Here is a 15,497-nt window from a genome sequence, read left to right as displayed (position 1 = left end):
ATGGCGCGAGTGTCGCGATGCTAATGCCACCGAATGGCGGGGTGACTTGGGAGAAAAAGGTCAACGGCACTTCCTTTTTGGGTTGGGATCGGCGACCAACACGCACGAACGCGTTGCGCGTGCGCCGGCCCGCTTCGCGCGACCGTCGCGCGAGGCTTAGAGCAGGACACCGGTATGGACGAACACGGATCGTTCGAGCGCGCCACCGTTCGCGTGACCGTACACGTGAACGACTAGGCGATGGTGTCATAGCATGGGGTGAACGTATTCGCTCGCTATCGGGTCGTGGTGAGTCGGACTTCCTTGATTTGTCGCGTGCCCGTGTGAATGTTCTATTGGTTGTAATTCGGCTAGTGTGCATTAGTGTATGAAAGGTGCAATAAATGCCCTTTTGATTGTTTGCACTACTGTGTTGTCGTTCCTTTGTCCCAAGAGCACATGTGAGACCCCACAAGTTCAATAAAAAAAGAAAGTAAATAATGTCTTGTGTTATAAATTTGCGAGGCGAGTTGCAATAAATGTACTGCAGCAGGAAAGCTAAAATTAAACAGGTATGGTTCAGAATGTCCAAAGAGTGGAACTTGGTATTTTAATGCTTGCATCTAAATTTTAGGCGAAGTTATGAAATTCTAAAGTTGCAACTTTGCAAACGTGAATTTCTGTTGGTAGCTTCTATGATATTCCAAAATATTGAAACGTTCTAAAGCACTACATCATAGCAGCTCTGTACTCTACGATTCCCTAGCATGCAGAAAAAAAAAATAATAATAATTCATTAACGATTACGATACTCCCCTAATGTAAAATTTGAGTGCAACTCTATACATGTTTCATTTCGCGATATACTGGCTGGTGCGGACAATCTGTCTCATGCGGCACGTTCCAAATTGAGTGAAGTAAGGCGCAACTGCCTCGCTAATCGGGAGGTCACGAGAGGCAGCGCTTGGCTGATGCGTGGGCGCGATTCACAGCAGCCGCCGCAGACAGACCTCCGCTCATGCAGTGCTTTGGCGAACAGACGACGCGTAGTGTGCGTTGAAGCGCGCACCCCCACGAACGAAGCAGCGGCGAACGAGCGCACCGAGGCACCCTAACGACGTGTGCTACTCTGGCACCATCTTATAGCCATTTTTGCTGCAAAGCCCGTCTTGCGTGGCGCTATGCTTTTCTTCTGATGCTTTCGCCATACCCTCCTCCTCCGCTTTCCTCCTCGAGCTTTCTTCGCTCTTGCTGTTTTTCATCGCCCACTGCGCTACGCGTTCGCTCTCATCTTTCGCTGTGCTCGCTTGCTTGCTTACAAGGCACGATGCCAACACTATCTGCAGAAATGGGTGCCTAAGAGCTGCACTATAAAAAATAGAATTCAACGAGTAGCAGAAAGACTATGCTGCTCCCAAAATTTGCATCTTGCAAAAATCTTTATATGAAAAACAAAAACAAAAAATAAAAACTAAGAAGAGTGCCAAAATATACATTTCATGCTACAAAATCAGGTAGCTTTCTTCTGTACCTGCATTAAAGGCTCATTTTTGGAAGGAAAGCAAGCTGGAAAGATGCACTTCCAAACGAGACCAAGATAGCAAGGCTGTGATGAGCGGTTTTGGAAAGGCAAATGGCATAAAATGGGTCATTTTCAACACTTTCATGGGTGAAACGGAGCATTTGATATTTACTTATTTAGACAGAAAACTACATTAGCCCAAAGGGTGTTATTGTAGTGGGGGTACATTTCAAACAATACAAGTACCATGCAAAAGAGGGGAAAAGCAGGAAATCAAAATGAGATAAATTAAAACTGTACAAAGGTACACCCAGCACATGTGTCATACATTAATTATAAAAAAATGGAAGTGGATGTGCAAGACATATTGCTGCTGATAACACTTTCCATACCATGACCATGAATCATGAAGAGTTAATGTGGCATTTATGTAGTGTGGGGAACAAGGTATCCGATGTGGTTACTACAGCATTGGGCAAGCTTTTCGTAGCACCTGATGTGACAGCCTTTACGATAGCTGCCTTCTATTACAATGTGATGGCCTTTCACTTCCGCTTTCCACTTTCTTCATATGAAACGGGAAAAACGGTGATGCAGTTGATAAGAATAGCTTGCACGCTGTGATGTGTCCATTGTGGTCGAGCAGCATGTGGCACACAACACAGCACTCCGCTGAATGGTAGAGGAGGCTAGCAAACTTCGTCGCACTGGCTTGGTTCGGCCGGCTTGTGGCCTCTGAGATTGCAGCAGTGCCAATGCCATCTTGGAGGCCATGCCGAGCTGCCAGCCCAAGCGGCGCACCGCTGAAGGAGGAAGGGAATTGGATGTACTAACCTTTCACACCGCTAAATGTAGCCACACAGCGTGGCGCAGCTTACACAGGCAGGTGCAGCTTGGACGTGGCCTCTGAGATCTCAGAAGCCTAGGCAACGCCCAGTTGCACCTGCCTGCGCATTGCACTGCAGTGAGAGAGGTCAGTGAAGAAGTGTGACAGTGTGCTTCCTTGATTAACCGTCCCCACGGTGTAAGATATGTGCTGTTAAAGTGAGGACACTCGTGAGGGCACAATCGACCAGATGAAGTACCAATGGTACGTGCCCATTGGTCCTCTGAAGGCAGAGACTATCTTTCAGCCGGGCGACGCAACTTCAAGACAGAAAAGGTTTTACCTCCGATTGCTATAGCAACCAGTGCTTCGAAGGAAATCCGTATTCAATGACAGATGGCAGTGGCGCACCGACGGGGGGGGGGATTCGGGGGTTGTAACCCCCCCCCCCCCCTGAGGCCGACTTAACGCCCCCCTTTTGTTTAACCCCTTTTCTTTTCTTACGCATTTGAGTGCTGCAACTAAGATGTAAGACGCGAAATCGTCTGCACACTCGCAAAAAGCGCATTTTTTGTTACAATTTCCCGTGAAGAAATCGAAATTAGTGCTGTTTAGACGGTATTGGCAAACTGCCAACCCCCCCCTGGCAGAGATCCTGGGTGCGCTACTGACAGATGGGCACTCCTAGTGCCAACGTGGGCGGCATTCTCTCGCTACCAATGAACCTACTTTCGCCGCGCGGCTCCATCGTTTTGATTTTCCCGTGATGCAGTAGTTGCTATAATAACGAAACCAAAAAAGCAATAACGAAACCAATACTTTGAACTTATTTTCAGCTCAAAGGGGGACCTGTGTCCCCCTTTAGGTCTACTGCAGGACAAAGGGCTCTACGAGTGATTTTCTGTTGCCCTTTTCCTGTGTCAACCACTTAGCCTGCAAATTTTCTAACCTAATGACTCCATCTTATCCTCTGCTGTCCTTGACTGCCTTTCCTTCCACTGAAAGATATTCTCTTACTCTAACAAACCACTGGTTATCCCTTTTATGCTATCATGATCTGCCAACTTAACCTTTTCTTCTTATTTTCAGCAAGAATTTATGCTACTCACTAAACCATACTGCTGTCTTCTACTAGCTAAAGTTATGCCTATAACATTCCATTGTTCATTATACAGTACATAGCTTCCATTCAGGTTTTTTTCATTATCCTTAAAGTTTTGGATGTCATGTTTATTACTAGCAGAATAGACTGAATATACAGTTTTCAATTAGTGTGCCGCTCATGACACTCCAGAGTGACAAAAGTAACTAAAGGACAAAGACATGCAGGTAGAATACATTTCAAGAGAACTAGCTTCATTCTGCATGAAATTCTACCTTCATCAGTCGTCACAAAAAAGGATGATGCCATATTTGACTCTAAGTGCTTTAATTAAAACAAATGTATCCCTATTTGGTTATTCTACAATACCAAAAAGGTCTGTCTTACTGTGAGTAGAGGCTTAATGAGCCGGAAAAGACAAGGAATGAAAATACTGGTGGAAATGTCATATATATTGAAATTTGCACACTAACTCCTCGTGATGTCAAGGACAGTGTCTTCTCAGGTCTAGTTAGTTGTTTATCGATAAACATGTGTCCACATAGCATTCTAAAGAAACAAAACCCTTTTTCTAGCAGGCTATGAGAATTCTTTCCTACATAAAAGATGGCCTAACAGTTAGTGAAAATACATTGAAATTCATGACCCCACACTAATGTTCCAGAGGTGTGGCTCGGACATGAAATTCGAGGAGTCAAATTTAGGCTCTTACTTTATTTTATACACTAGTAGTCAACAGCTAGTGTTATTCCACAAAAATGAAATCATATAAAGAATTATCAGATATAAAGAAGTACATCTAGCATGTTTCTCGCCGATACCAGCATGTAACAAATATGTCCTTATAACAAATACGACCGTAATTCCGTGCTGGATGTGACTTCCTTAGAACAAGGGTTGCGTGTTAAAATAATGCTTCGCCACTCTAAACTGATGCAGATTTCATTGCTCTTATAAGTAAGTGTCCATTCGATATTTAGGTGCAGAGCAATCTCCTACCGAGACACTGGCCCTCGAGGCAAGGTGTGCGATGACCTGATGGTGGGCCCGGATGGTCTCCTGGCCCAGACGCACGCAGTGCCTCCCGCAGCCAGTGCAGCATCACCCGTTGCCGTTCCTGGCCGCTAAGCTGGCCGCTCCCTTCAAAGCAGTCTTGTTCGGCGCGAGTGAACTCCCGGTGGCCCCCACCCCACTCTGGGCGCAAGCGCTTGCGGAGCCGCAACTCCTCGGCCCCACATAGGAGCCTCCACATGGCAGTGAAGAAAAGAGAAAGTAATTTGCATGTGTAAAGCATTTGCGAGGTCACAATGTTTTGTAGGCAACACTGAAATGTCAATTTTTATGCGTTCATTCTCCTTAATAGGCACAGTGCCTACAGTATAATCTCAATGGCGTGGAACCCTAGAGATTATTGATGGTTGATTTGTGTGTGTGTCAAAACACCCCAAAGCAAGACAGGCTATGAGGGTACCAGAGTAGGAAGGAGAGGGCTTCACATTAATTTTCACCAACCTAGGGTTCTTTTTCTTTTTTAATATAGTGCAGGCCCATCACAGCGCAAGCAGGAGTGGGTACATAAACAGGTTTTGTTTACAAGGATGACACAGCATTTTCCGTAATTATTGGCAAAGGATCTTTAACATTTATTTCCAATGAGAATTGAAAACATTGGATGTGGTTTACAAAGGAATCAATGGTATCACAACATACAGCAACGTTTGGTAGATTATTCCTATGAGAGATGGTCAACGGAGAAAGGAAGTATTTGTGGGCATTAGACAGTTTTAGTTTAGCGTGGTTATCGGAATAGCGGGCGTACCGGAATAGCGGGATCGAAATGCGCATGCGCAGAACGCTAAACGAGCCATACCGTTTACCGTGCGCACGCTATTTCTCAGAGTTAACGTTACCATGTTAGCGTGTTTACGTAGTGTACGTAAAACATGGCGGCGGTCCCGACCGCCCGCTTCGAACTGAATTTGGAGTTGCTGTTGAATAATTCACTTCGTTGGTAGGAAATGACTGCGTAAATGGCTTTCGCTTACCTTCAGGCAGGATCGACAATATGTTTTTATAGATAATTTAGCGGAGTTTTCGAGATCGCTTCTCGTTTTGAACGTGCCTAAGCCTAACGAACGAAATTTTCTCCGAGACGTGAGCGCCACCTGTCGATAAAGTCGGGAGATAGGCGCGACGACGGCATATGGCCTCTGAGATGGGAAGATTTCGGAGGCTATGGTAGACAGCTTGTACTGCTTGTCTGTTTCGTTGCAGATCGACGGACATGTGAAGTAAAAATACAACGCGCTCCTGGCTTCCATTGCGCTGCCTCTCGCACTTTCCGGACGCACACACACATAGACTTAGGTGCCCTATGTCTGCGAAATTCAAAGCGTAATGGAATAGCGTCCCGTACGTAAACTACGCTATCACGCTATACTAAAACTCTCTTTCTGCAAAGTTCGTTTGCGGAACGGTAACGCTATTTCCCGTAACCCCGCTATTACGATAACGCTAAACTAACGCTGTCTATTAACGCGATTTAGGTATTGACGAATTGATTTGCAATGATTCAGTCTCTATGAGAGCTTAAAAGGTTCATGCAATAATGAGATCATGGTATTGAAGTGACCATGGTATAAAAGATAAATCAATTTTTGTCTAAAAATGATTGTTTGTTGTGAAAGTGGTTGCAAGTTTGCCCTTGTGAGCAAACCCGATGCACTAGAATGCCTTGAGTAATATGAGTATATGAATCTGATGGGTAATTATTTTTTGCATGCTACTTCAGTAATTAAGTGTTTTGATAGGAACGACATACTAATTTTGGCAAAATGAAATTGCAAATCCATGCCAGGTTTTCAGGGCATAATTGCAAAGAAATTATGGAAACACACTCTACAGTTTTTTCCTGTGAGTTCTGTATAACTCTGCACTAAGAACCTGTCCAGAGTTCTTTAAAATGCAGCCAATGTTCCTGTACGAGTCTTTGCATTCTGCCTCCCTTTGAATGCAGCTGCAGCGGCTTGAAACCGAACCCATGACTGGGAATTAAACCCACAGCCTTCAGCAGCACACCGGCCATGGCACTTTATTGGTCTGTGAATTTCTGGAGGCCGATAAATTTGTTCATGCCATCTAAGATTTCCATAACTTCCATAATTTTGAAAGAAAGCTAATTATGCATAGAATTATAACTTGGAAATGTTTACACTACCCCAAAATTAATTTAACAGTGATTACATCAATACCAAATTGCCTTTTATCTCTAAGTCCAGTCCTACCCAACATCCAACATTTTCAGTACTGCTAGTCTCATTTATTTATTGAACAAAGCAAGAAAACAAAGTGGAATGCAGGAACGCCAAAGGTGCTGAAGGCATATTTCCTGGTTTTGAGGCCACAACTGCAATATCCTGTCTTTGGTGGTCACTTAATTTTGTTTAAATACATGAGCAATGCATAACTACTACTACTTTACTGAATTATTACGAATACAATGAACAATATGAACACATGTAACACACATCAGTGCATGTGTTCTCTAAGAGAGAGAATAAACTTGATACAAAATAGTACGCGAGCGTAGGTAGCTCCTCTGCTCTGCAGTGAGTGGTCCCCTCACACAAGCCCTAACTCCCAAGTGCAGTAACTTCCTGTGGACACATCTCACTTACTGTGGAGTTGCCCAACCACAACAGACGTCAGATATCGTCATGCCACCCAAGCCAAAGCCAGCATGCAAGACGAAGACGGCCATACAGACATGGCTGAACGGCACATCGTATCACACATTCCTCTCACATTTGGGAGGCCAGTTTGGACTCCCTGCTATGAATAGACGAGTGTGGCAATATTTTCCTCCATCCTAATCAGTAAAGACGTTTTTAATGCATTAGCATCAGGAGTGTCAAAGTGCACGTGTATGTGTGGGAAGCCGGTCACATGGTAGAGATAGAGAGGGGATGGGAGAGCAATTAGAAGAGATGCACGTGCATGCGTTTAAAATGCTACTGAGGGTGGTCTGCTCTGGACCATCGTCAGTTGCACTTCACTCCTCGAAGAGCCAGGACGTGTGTCGAGGGAGCTCCTGAACACTTCGCAATGCAGTGAACACGGTTTAAATCATGGACGCAGGACCTCAAAGAGGTGCGACATAATGCCTAACGCATTTCTCTCATATTTACCGCTAATTACCACTGAGTTCTTGTTATGACAAGTACTAATTTTTACATATAGCAGCTCAAAAAATTTACCAACACCATCCATTCTTACACAGCTGCTTATCTGTTCAGAACAATGGCTGAATGTCTGTTAGTGTTGAGGATTGGGAAAGTTGGTATTTCAGTCTCAAAATTGGTACAACAAGAAAAGGAAGAAACAGCCGAGCCAGCCAAAAGAAGGAACAGCATTCTGTTCCTTCTTTTGGCCGGCTCGGCTTTTTCTTCCTTTCCTTGTTGCGCTGTGCCAGTTTGAGAATGAGCGTCTGTGTTATTTGTGTGCTTTCTTATATTCTAACAGCAACGAATTACTACCTCTGAGAAACACTAGTGGCAACTAGACATTGTAATTTTTTCACTGCAACTCTAGTGCAGGCACAAAGGCAGCCAATTCTATAATTAGTCATCTGCATGCTGTATTTCATTCTTGAAAACAAAAAATACTGTATGAATATAATGCTCTAGAGTATTAGATTATGACTTGAGGCTGGATTTTGAGGCACTAAATACCTTGGTTTCAGGCGCCTAAACCACGCACTTAATGCTTCATTTTAGGCACGATATGGGCCACAATAGGCAGTATAAACCGTTGACAAACCATGATCTGTTTTATTATTTATTTATTTATTTATTTACAAATACTGCAATCCCATTACGGGATTTTTGCAGGATGGGGATACAACATTATGACATAATTTGCAGGGCAAAAAAAAAAAAAAAAAACGTACTAGAAAAGAGACAATACAGATATCATGAAATGAAAGATATGCTTCGAGTACAACTGAATCAATGCGTCTACTGCAAGTGCAAATGTAACAGAGCGAAAGGGAAAAATGAGGAAATTACACAATATGGGACATAAACAAATTCAGGGATGGCTGCAACACAACATCATTGGACAGCTGATTCCATTCAGTCACGACCCTATTGAATGCATGTATTGAATGCGTTCAGCCCATATTCATGGTAAGAAACTGTTTTGGCATCACTTGTGAGTTCTGAAAGGCAGAAACCATATTATGCAAGCCATCGCTTTACAGGCCATTGCTATGCAAATGAGAGGCCGCTTTTTGGCAATCCGCATACTGCAGTCAACACGCTTAATGCATTTGCTCTGGCACTATGTGCAGGCAATGCATATTTAATAGCCAAAATTTCGTGCTTACAATGGCACATCAAGTGGAGAAAGCACGAAGAACACAAAGTATGCCAGAAAACAATGGTTAATGAGGGAAGCTATAATCTGTGCCTAATAGGTTGAAGTGAAAAAATGTTCCAGTAAGAAAAGAAGCATTGAATTGTATATGTTTACAAATTATTGTAAAAGTTAGAACAGTAGCGCATATTTACCACACGGTAGAGATCGGGAGTAAGTACCTCCTTACATACACTTATTTAAATAAAAATAGTGGGGAAGGGCAGATTGAAGAGTAGAGTTCGTTGCTCACGTGTTGAGGAGTTCAGATAAGTCGCTAATAAACGACAAAAGGTGCGGAAGCAACGTAAAAGACGACCAGTAACTACAGTAGGTTCAGCCCAACACAGGCGCAGCGCAATATAGTCAACAATATTTCCAAGCTCCACCGCCAGCCTCCGCTCGCGTTGGAAGACCGCACTGCTCAGCTCGAACCTGACAGTACAACTTTGGGCCGTCCAGCGAGCCAAGGAAGCCGCTTCGAGACAAGGTCTTGGAACCGCGTCCACGCTGGGTGCCCAGACCCACTAAAAAGACGGCGGACTCAAATCTGATTGATTTGATAATAAAATTTGCGTTCTTCTCTCAAATCCCCGCCTGTAGTGTAACATGAAGAAGCGTGTCCACTGCCGACGAAGAAAACTATTGGGAGATCTTTTTCTCTGGCACTGCTAACTGGTGTCAGACAGATGGTGAGAGGTGCTCAAAGCTCAATTAATGTTGAGAACTGAAGTGCTTATTTGCAGGGACATAGCCGGGATGGGAACATAGCATGTGTCCTCCTAAAATTTCTGTGCACTAGGATGCCACTTGCCCAGCTCACTCCTTAGCCCTGCTCAAGTGGGTGCCCACCCCCGAAAAACATTCCTGGTACGGCACTGCTTACTTGCTATGTCACATTGCCAAGTGTGTTTCCATTAGCAACATCACAGCCAGTGGCGCAAGATCCTGTGGATTGCACTTTCTAAACAACGAGCGCTCCAAAAAAAGTGTTAAAGTAAAAACAGGCATATATAAGCACAAAACAAAGAAAAAGGCATTTATAGGCACAAACGACCAAAATAGACACTATAAAGTCATTCCGAAAGCACTTAACCCATAATTTCTGCTCATACATCAAAACAGCGGGGCCCTGGCGCGTGGGAATAGGCATTTGCCTATAATCCAGTCTCTGAATATGACGCTTGCAGATACCATCAGAAAAGAATTAATGAATACAAAATTGAAATGGGGTGCAAGTTTGAGCCTCATTCATTCTAATGTGAAACACATGAACTGCTTCTATTAGAGCAAGCAGTCACAGTATAGGCCAAGCTTGTAGACTCACAGGTGCTCAGTAGCAGGACTGCAGTAGAGTGCAGCTTGACCCATTTGTGGGTGGCGACAGAGCTGGACAGAGAGCTGCGGAACCTTTCTGTGCAGCCGTTCCTGGAACCATGACACCACTGAAGCATCTGTATTAGCTGAGAATGTCAGCACCAGATCACCTTCTTGCTGTGGGGTTCTCTGGAATAGACGCCAACGGCGGCCCACAAGGCGCCCCGCTGGTGCGAAAATGGCCATTTATACTTTCCTGGTGTTACTCAAGCAGGTAGTACTAACTGCGTGATCATGCAGCTAACTTTGTGCAGAGAATGGGAGATCTGTTAGAGCAAAGGTTTCTGTGGATCTTTCCTCCATCTTGTGTGAATGCCTCGCTGGGTCGAATAGCCAATCCCAGAGAAGGCACCGACTTGAAGGGACGTAGCCAGGAAGGCACACATTGGGCACGTGCCCTCCCGAAACTTGTGTACCAGCACGCCCAGCCCACTCCCTCTAAAAAAATTATTAAATAAAAAATTCTGGTTACCCCACTGATGATTTGGTGGGAGGGAGGCAGTGTGTAATTCCAGAGCACCAAAGCCGCATATCTCAGGCCGCATATCACTCGCCTCAAATTTGACACTCATTCTCCGATATGGGGACGTACGTATTCTCGGACGACCACTTTCGGCGATACTATCGCTTTGGCATGACGTAGTGCTCAACTACCCAATATGCTCACCCAGTTTCGCTCAACCAGCCAATAAGCGTGCACGGAAAGTGGTATTGACCACGACGTATTGACGAAAGTGACCATCAGAGGGTGCGTCCCATATGTGCAAGCTTATTTGGTGTTATAGGTAAAAGCCATTCATAACGAGTTTATATTCGCCAAGAGCTGCTTATCTTGGAAAGAACTGATTAATCGTGTCATTGCACGATTCGTCTCCGTGAAGGAACCTCCTGTCATGGTGCATTGAAGACTTAACACAAAAAGGCATTGACGAGTAAACGCCGACTATCTGTAGCAGCTCTCTCATTCCTATCACGACAAAAGGAGTATGCTTTCCGTAAAGCGCCAGCTACTTTTAAAATATAGCGCTCGACACCGCTCGGGTTTCTAAACGATGCAACATGTCGCGGAGCAAACAAAGTTCGTTAAGAAAGGTGGCTGCACGCACAGCAAGAGTTAACAAGCGGGAGAATAAGACATAGCACAGACCTGATAGCAATCGGAAAGCGTCTCTCCGCTTCCGTCGGTACGACTCCATATGCGCGAGCAGACGACGTCTGGCTAGCTTAATCCCATGTTCATTGAGCTCTCAACGCTCCATTTTAGGAACACGCGGCAACAGTCTACGATGCGCACTGGTAAGTACCCCAGGAGGCAAAAGAACCAAAATGCTTATACTGAAACTGCGGCCAACCGTGCGCATTTATGGCAGCTCCATCGTCGTCTCTCTCTCTCTTTTTTTTCCCCCGATGCAAGCGATCTATCGACCGCGTGTAATCCACATGGAAACTTCAGCAGCTCCTGTAGCCAAGGCCCATTAGAAACACCTTTCTCTTGCACTCCAGACTGTGAGCACTGTTGCAAACTAGGTCAGGCACGCAGTCACGTCAGTCGCGGCACATCTGCGGTGTATCAGCATGTCGCTGCTTTAATCAGCTGTTTCAAAACAACCACGCACAGGTCCGCGCTGATGCGCAAGTACGGCCGTGCACCCAGCCTACAGCCTCGACGCCTTGAGTCCTTGACGTAGTGGCGGTCTTTTGTTTACAGCAAGTACAAATAAACAATAAACTAAGAGCAAAATCTCAGCGGATGTACGGTGCGTCCTGTCTCACAGTTCCTTCTCGGAAACGAGCGCTTTTTGTGCCATACTGTGCAGCAGGTGGCGCCTAAGGGCAAAAGAGGGCTCTTTGTTCTATCTCGCGTTTTGTTTTCACATTTCTTCAGACAAAGCTCTATGGTGCCAACTCAGCGTAACGGAAAATCACGTTTCTATAAAAATATTTCCGTGCACCCTTATTCTAACGTACTGCTGCAATTAAGCTCGCGGGTCAAGAAGTTCGCATCGCGGACTGAAAGGTGAACAGCACTGTTATTGTTCTTGTAGGTTGACGCAAGACGGCGGCACCGCGGCTTCCCCATGACGTCACCTTGAATGGTGGGAGCACAGGGAGCATATCGGTGGGAGGGCGACGAGCTGTCATCTTTGCGTACCCTTTTTGTGATTTTGGGCCGCGCTCCGAGGGCCTGGTGGTTGGCATGCAAGGATAGCCCCAACGCGCCGAGGCCCCATGCCGCGAGAAATGAACGGCCTATCACTGAGCGAGCTGTGCTGCCTGTTCTGCTGCCCGCCCTTCCCAGCGCGGATCGCGGCCAAGCTGGCGTTCCTGCCGCCGGAGCCGACGTACTCGCTGGTGCCAGACGAGACCGGTACCAAGTACACGCTGAGCCTCAGCGAGCGTGCCGAGTGGCAGTACACGCAGCGGGAGCTCGAGACGATCGAGGTGTTCTACACGCGCACTTCAAGGGGCAACCGACTGGCTTGCATGTTCGTGCGCTGCTCAGCCGCAGCCCGCTTCACAGTGCTCTTCAGCCACGGCAATGCCATCGACCTGGGACAGATGAGCAGCTTCTACCTTGGTCTCGGTTCGCGCATAAACTGCAACATATTCAGCTACGACTACTCTGGCTACGGCGTGAGCACGGGCAAGCCGTCCGAAAAAAACCTATACGCCGACATCGACGCAGCCTGGCAGGCACTGCGAACCCGGTACGGTATCAGCCCCGAGAACATCATCCTTTACGGCCAGAGCATCGGCACGGTGCCCACGGTAGACCTGGCTTCGCGCTACGAAGTGGGCGCAGTGATTCTCCACTCGCCGCTCATGTCCGGCATGCGCGTCGCTTTCCCAAACACCAAGCGGACGTGGTTCTTCGACGCCTTCCCCAGCATCGATAAGATCTCCAAGGTCTCGTCGCCCGTGCTTGTCATACACGGCACCGAGGATGAAGTGATCGACTTCTCACACGGGCTTGCGATGTACGAGCGCTGCCCGCGCGCCGTCGAGCCGCTGTGGGTCGAAGGTGCTGGCCACAACGATGTCGAGCTGTACGGCCAGTACCTCGAGCGCCTCAAGCAGTTCGTCTCGGTTGAACTGCTCAACTGACCAGCCCCGAGGGGCCTCGAGGAGACCCCTGAACAGTAGCAACTGCATCGCCGGTGTTTGTGCACACCTATGTGCGCCTGCCTGTCATGGACACGACGTATGATGAACTGCCGCCGTCTCGTGTGCGCCATGACGTTTTTGTCTGCACAAGACTCGCGTTGAGCTTGTTACTTACGTGCCCCTCCGCGGTGGGAACTTTTGGGGTAAGTTTTTTTTTGGGGGGGTTGAGCTGTGTAATGCTTGTACATAGTGGTTTCACAACTTGATGCCTTCTCTTTTTGTCTTTTTCGAGCTGTGCGATGTTTTAGGTGACCCTTGTATTGCCTCCCGCTGCCTTTTGCGACACCAGTAAATAAAAAGAGGACATGAAAGTGACGCTATTGTGGCCGTCACATAGGCCTCCTTCTGGGCTATCCCGAGTGCACAGTATAACGTGTCTGACACGCGTTTGCTTATGCTGTAACTCCTGTGGAAAGTGCTACATGGGTGCCTAGCAAGGCCAGCACACGTTATCTACATGATTGCAATCAGAAGAGGGCACTACAGCCTGCAGATTGTGTAAGGAGCTCAGTTTCATATGGTGCACAGATTTATGCTCCCTTACTGATCTGCCTACTAGCTTTACCTATGTGACATTTTCATGACATATTTGGCCGAATTCGCTGCGTCTTTAGCATCAAGTGTTAGTGCATTGGTGCCTGTTTTGGAAGTTAACTTTCCCCTCTAATAGCAAATCTCAATCAGATCTCAGCCCCAGTGCAATGTCAGCATAAATGCTGGATTTGAGAGGTGTTTCTAATGTTCTTGGGACACAAGGACCCGGTGGCGGGAAAATTGGCATAACCCACTCAGTTTGGTGGAAAGGATGGACAACTGTAGTATTGAACCTGCAAGTACTCAGCCTCGTTATCAATGTGTGTGTATAAATGGGCAGGAGTTTTAGTATTTGCACATTGTTCAGTGTTTGCACTGTACAGCATACACCATACTTGCAGCAGTGTCTAGTGCATTGTTCTTGCCGATATTTTGATGCAGTTTATTTTTAGACTATTTTCTTCCGGCTTATTGTGTCTCGAAACCACCTGTCTTTTGTTAGTGGTTGTGCATATATAGTAATGTTGTCCTTCAAAGGATGTAAACCAGTGATGCACAGCCAACAATTCTTGGTGAACTTTCCCGCCACTTTTGCTGCATGGGAACACAGGTTGAAACATTTGCACGAGCAAGTTTTTCCTGTCAAGATGTTTTTCTTTGGTGTTCGCCTGCATACCTCTGGCTGCATTTTGCAGTGCACTGTCAACTTGTTTCCTTTTGTGTGACTGCAGATGAATGCACGGTGCATAGTTTTATTAATTTTATGAGAGGCTGCTCAAGGGGTATATTTCTCGTGCAGCAGGCTTCATACAAATTGCACTGTGCACATGCGTGATTTCAGTATTGATGAACAAATAGGATGTCATTCACCAGTTGTTGCAGTTGTGAAACACACAAAAGAAGTGCCACTCTGCTAGTGCCCTTTAAACCGGTTCGTTGGCATATGTCTTTTGTAAGCATCCAGGCCCACACCTGCCTCAGGGCTCACTTTTGCTTACCCTGTGCGAAGCACTAGTCCTCGTGCCACCAAAATGGGAAAAGCGTTTGCAATGTTCATATACATGGCCACTCCTGGTAAATGCCTTTCTTTTTCATGTTGACAGTCGTATTTGTAAACATTTGAAGTATTTGAACTCAAGCTTTCACGTTAGGGGGCTGTTCACTCCACTCATAGTGAATGCATCTGAAAGAGTATTGGGAATACTTTAGAGTACCCTGAAGCGCTCAGTCTTTTCTCTCTTGAACGACTTAACTCTGCTGGACAGTCTTGCCAATGCCAGCCTTCAGCACGTGAGGTCATCGCTGGGCTCATTATGATAATGAGCTGCTCTCTGGGACGTGTCAAGTTGCTTTGCCTTCTTTTTTGTTGTTGTTCATATCTCCATGATTTACAGATAGGAGTCTACAAACCCACCAATGTGGGAGGCACAAAATAAAGACTTTGTATATAAAGATGTCTGCTGCTTCTTTGACCCACATAGACCTGATGATAGAAATAAGTCTGTATCATGTTTCATATGCACAAAACGTGTATTTTTTCTTTCTGCAGGACAAAACATGTATTTTTTTCTTTTTGC

The 15,497-nt window shown here is 45.9% G+C and overlaps 2 protein-coding genes across 2 annotated transcripts in view; one reads left to right on the top strand and one right to left on the bottom strand.

Annotated features, from left to right (window-relative positions):
• Positions 1-12,047, bottom strand: part of LOC119443136 (anoctamin-8-like) — an 81,099-nt gene extending 69,052 nt beyond the window's left edge. Inside the window, exons 1-3 of the mRNA XM_037708288.2 lie at positions 11,369-12,047; positions 10,172-10,388; positions 4,429-4,673 (exon numbers count right to left, since the gene is read on the bottom strand). Coding sequence (XP_037564216.1) covers positions 4,429-4,673; positions 10,172-10,388; positions 11,369-11,417 — 511 coding nt within the window. The 5' untranslated portion in view covers positions 11,418-12,047. The remainder of the gene's footprint in view (positions 1-4,428; positions 4,674-10,171; positions 10,389-11,368) is intronic.
• Positions 12,048-12,195: 148 nt separating this feature from the next.
• On the top strand, positions 12,196-15,362 carry LOC119443137 (alpha/beta hydrolase domain-containing protein 17B). The gene has a single exon (XM_037708290.2). It carries the CDS (start codon positions 12,451-12,453, stop codon positions 13,324-13,326), a length of 876 nt encoding a protein of 291 aa, XP_037564218.1. The 5' UTR covers positions 12,196-12,450; the 3' UTR covers positions 13,327-15,362.
• Positions 15,363-15,497: the final 135 nt, after the last annotated feature.

The sequence above is a fragment of the Dermacentor silvarum genome, chromosome 2 (assembly GCF_013339745.2).
Source record: "Dermacentor silvarum isolate Dsil-2018 chromosome 2, BIME_Dsil_1.4, whole genome shotgun sequence".
Classification (NCBI taxonomy): Eukaryota; Metazoa; Arthropoda; class Arachnida; order Ixodida; family Ixodidae; genus Dermacentor; species Dermacentor silvarum.
Note: the sequence above shows the minus strand (reverse complement) of the source record. Positions and strands in the feature narration are given on the sequence as shown.